The 2,941-nt window shown below is 57.1% G+C and overlaps 1 protein-coding gene across 1 annotated transcript; it reads left to right on the forward strand.

Annotated features, from left to right (window-relative positions):
* On the forward strand, nt 1–2,369 carry HOXA11 (homeobox A11). The gene is made up of 2 exons (XM_061165465.1): nt 1–718; nt 2,137–2,369. Exons 1-2 carry the CDS (start codon nt 1–3, stop codon nt 2,367–2,369), a joined length of 951 nt encoding a protein of 316 aa, XP_061021448.1.
* Nucleotides 2,370–2,941: the final 572 nt, after the last annotated feature.

Genomic DNA, 2,941 nt, shown 5'->3' on the forward strand with positions numbered 1-2,941 from the left:
ATGATGGATTTTGATGAGCGTGGTCCCTGCTCCTCTAACATGTATTTGCCAAGTTGTACTTACTACGTCTCGGGTCCAGATTTCTCCAGCCTCCCTTCTTTTCTACCCCAGACCCCGTCTTCGCGCCCAATGACATACTCCTACTCTTCCAACCTGCCCCAGGTCCAACCCGTGCGCGAAGTGACCTTCAGAGAATACGCCATTGAGCCTGCCAGTAAATGGCACCCCCGCGGCAATCTGGCCCACTGCTACTCCGCGGAGGAGCTCGTGCACAGAGATTGCCTGCAGGCGCCCAGCGCGGCCGGCGTGCCTGGCGACGTGCTGGCCAAGAGCTCGGCCAACGTCTACCACCACCCCACCCCCGCCGTCTCGTCCAATTTCTATAGCACCGTGGGCAGGAACGGCGTCCTGCCGCAGGCTTTCGACCAGTTTTTCGAGACGGCCTACGGCACCCCGGAAAACCTCGCCTCCTCCGACTACCCCGGGGACAAGAGCGCCGAGAAGGGGCCCCCGGCGGCCGCGGCGACCTCCGCGGCGGCGGCGGCGGCGGCGGCAGCGGCCACGGGCACGCCGGCAACTTCAAGTTCGGACAGCGGCGCCGGCGGCTGCCGGGAGGCGGCGGCGGCGGCGGAGGAAAAGGAGCGGCGGCGGCGCCCCGAGAGCAGCAGCAGCCCCGAGTCGTCTTCCGGCCACACTGAGGACAAGGCCGGCGGCTCCAGTACGTATAAAAGGCAGCGCGCCCTGCGCTTTATGAAAGGGGAGTTGGAAATCTAGCGCAGCACCGCTGTTAAATTTTTATATGCTGTTTTATAAGCATATAAGGTTTATGAAGGGCCTTTAGGTTTCCCCCCAACAAAACTTTGTTATAAAAGGCGGGATCACGTGGCGAGTGCTGAAATTGGCCGTGAAATACCCACCGGCCAAGGCATGCCTGCAAAAAAAAAAAAAAACAAAAAACAAAAAACCTCCCTTTCCCCCTTTTTTTCCCTTCTCGGCTCCCAAGCCCAGCAGCTCGACCCCGCTCGGGGCCAGCTCAGGGCTGGGGAGCCGGAGGTGGGCGCCTGTAAATTCTCCCGGCAAGGGTTCGGGAGCCTTTGATAGCGAGGTAATCCGGAGATTTTTATAAAAGCCATGTGTTGCGCCGGGACTCCAGTCCCGGCCGGGATTCAAAGGCATCGCTGTTTAACGATGGCGCTAGGAGCGTGTTTAACAGATAAAATAGCCCGCTTAGCTCGAGCAATATATTAAAAGAAACAAATTAACCCAAAGTTGGCCTTTTTGTTCAAAGGAAGCCATTTTCCTTGGGCGCAGTGGCAATTACGTGTGCTGCCTTCTGTCCGACTGCATGTTAGAATTGTTATTCAATCTGTCAAAAGCGGGTTTTGTCTTTACTTCTAGTGGCATTTTACTGAAAGGGGTGCAAGTCGAGCCTGCCCGCAGCTCTGAGAAACCCCTCTGTCCTCCAGACTATCGGGGACAGCACCCCAGCCCTGCCAGAGCACCAGGATGGCTGGGTGGCCTTGGTCCTTAGGGAAGGTCCAGAGTAGGGGGCTTCCGCTGCCACCTCCCAACCCCGCGGAAGCCAGGGGGCTGCCGGAGAGGCAGGAGCTGGTGGCCAGGACTTAGGCTGACAAAGACCCGGCAGCTGCCCCCAGATGTTAACGAGGGCCGAGTCCAGCCAAAGCCGGTAAAGTCTGGGGCTGGGGCCGCCTTTACTGCCTCGAGACTCGGCCTCCCAGGTGCTGGAAGGTGAAATGGTCGCAGGCGGCTGTTTGTTTAGTCTGGCCGGGCTGGAGGCAGCCGGCAACCCCCACTCGCTGCTTTGAAAGCGGTTTCCGCGGCACTGACTCGCCTGTTGCAGTGAGGAACCCTCCTTTCTGCTTCGGAGCAGAGTAAGCAGCTTCCCTGGGGGCCTATCTAGGGAGCTGGCTTTTATCCGGAGCTGAGCCTCCTCCCGCAGCCTCTCCCCCAGCCGGCAGTAAGAGCCTGAAGGCAGGGACCTAGTGGGGGGACCTTGCTTGGGCTTGAGGCAGGGCTTCCATTTCCTGGGGCCGGCCCTTTCCCTTCACTTGGGGCTCTGGGATGGATTGCAACTGTCACACCTGGCTCAGTCCCTGCCTCTTTCGGCCTTCACAGGTGGCCAACGAACCCGAAAGAAACGCTGCCCCTACACCAAGTACCAGATCCGGGAGCTGGAGCGCGAATTCTTCTTCAGTGTGTACATCAACAAAGAGAAACGCCTGCAACTATCCCGCATGCTCAACCTCACTGACCGTCAGGTCAAAATCTGGTTTCAGAACAGAAGAATGAAGGAAAAAAAAATTAACAGAGACCGTTTACAGTACTACTCGGCCAATCCGCTTCTCTAAAGGCTCCAGCCAGCTGGACCTGGGAGGGGGGCTTCATACACAGGAGATTATATGCAGATTTTGCCCTTGACAAGGTCAAGGCATGCGGTGACTTTTGAAGAAAGGAGATGTGCAAGAGAGGGAAGGCAATACACGGAGACAGCCTGGAAGGAGACCGCCCGGTGGTGGTTAAGATTTCTAATGATACTTGGATTCAGAGAGTTGTGCATCAACGAGAATGAATGGTTTGGGGCCTCTGGTGGTTCACCTTTGGAGACTGCTAGAGCTATGGGCTGGGTGTGGTCTCCATCAGGGACTGGGCCCCCTTCCCGGCCCTCCGGGGAAAATGATCCCAACCCAGGACCCTCCACACGGAGCCTGGTCACCTCTAGGACCCCTGTGTCAAGATCGCCAAACCCAATTCAGTTTGGGAAAAGGAGAAGAAGGAAAGGGGAGGATTCCTAGATGTCTGGATTGGGGCTGCTTTCCAAAGTTAATGTGAAAGATGACTGGATTAAGAGGTCGATGCATGCGAGGTGGGAGAAAGCTGTTGATCCTTGAGGGGAAAAATAATCTACCATCCCAGGTGGCAT

The sequence above is a fragment of the Dama dama genome, chromosome 18, assembly GCF_033118175.1.
Source record: "Dama dama isolate Ldn47 chromosome 18, ASM3311817v1, whole genome shotgun sequence".
NCBI lineage: Eukaryota > Metazoa > Chordata > Mammalia > Artiodactyla > Cervidae > Dama > Dama dama.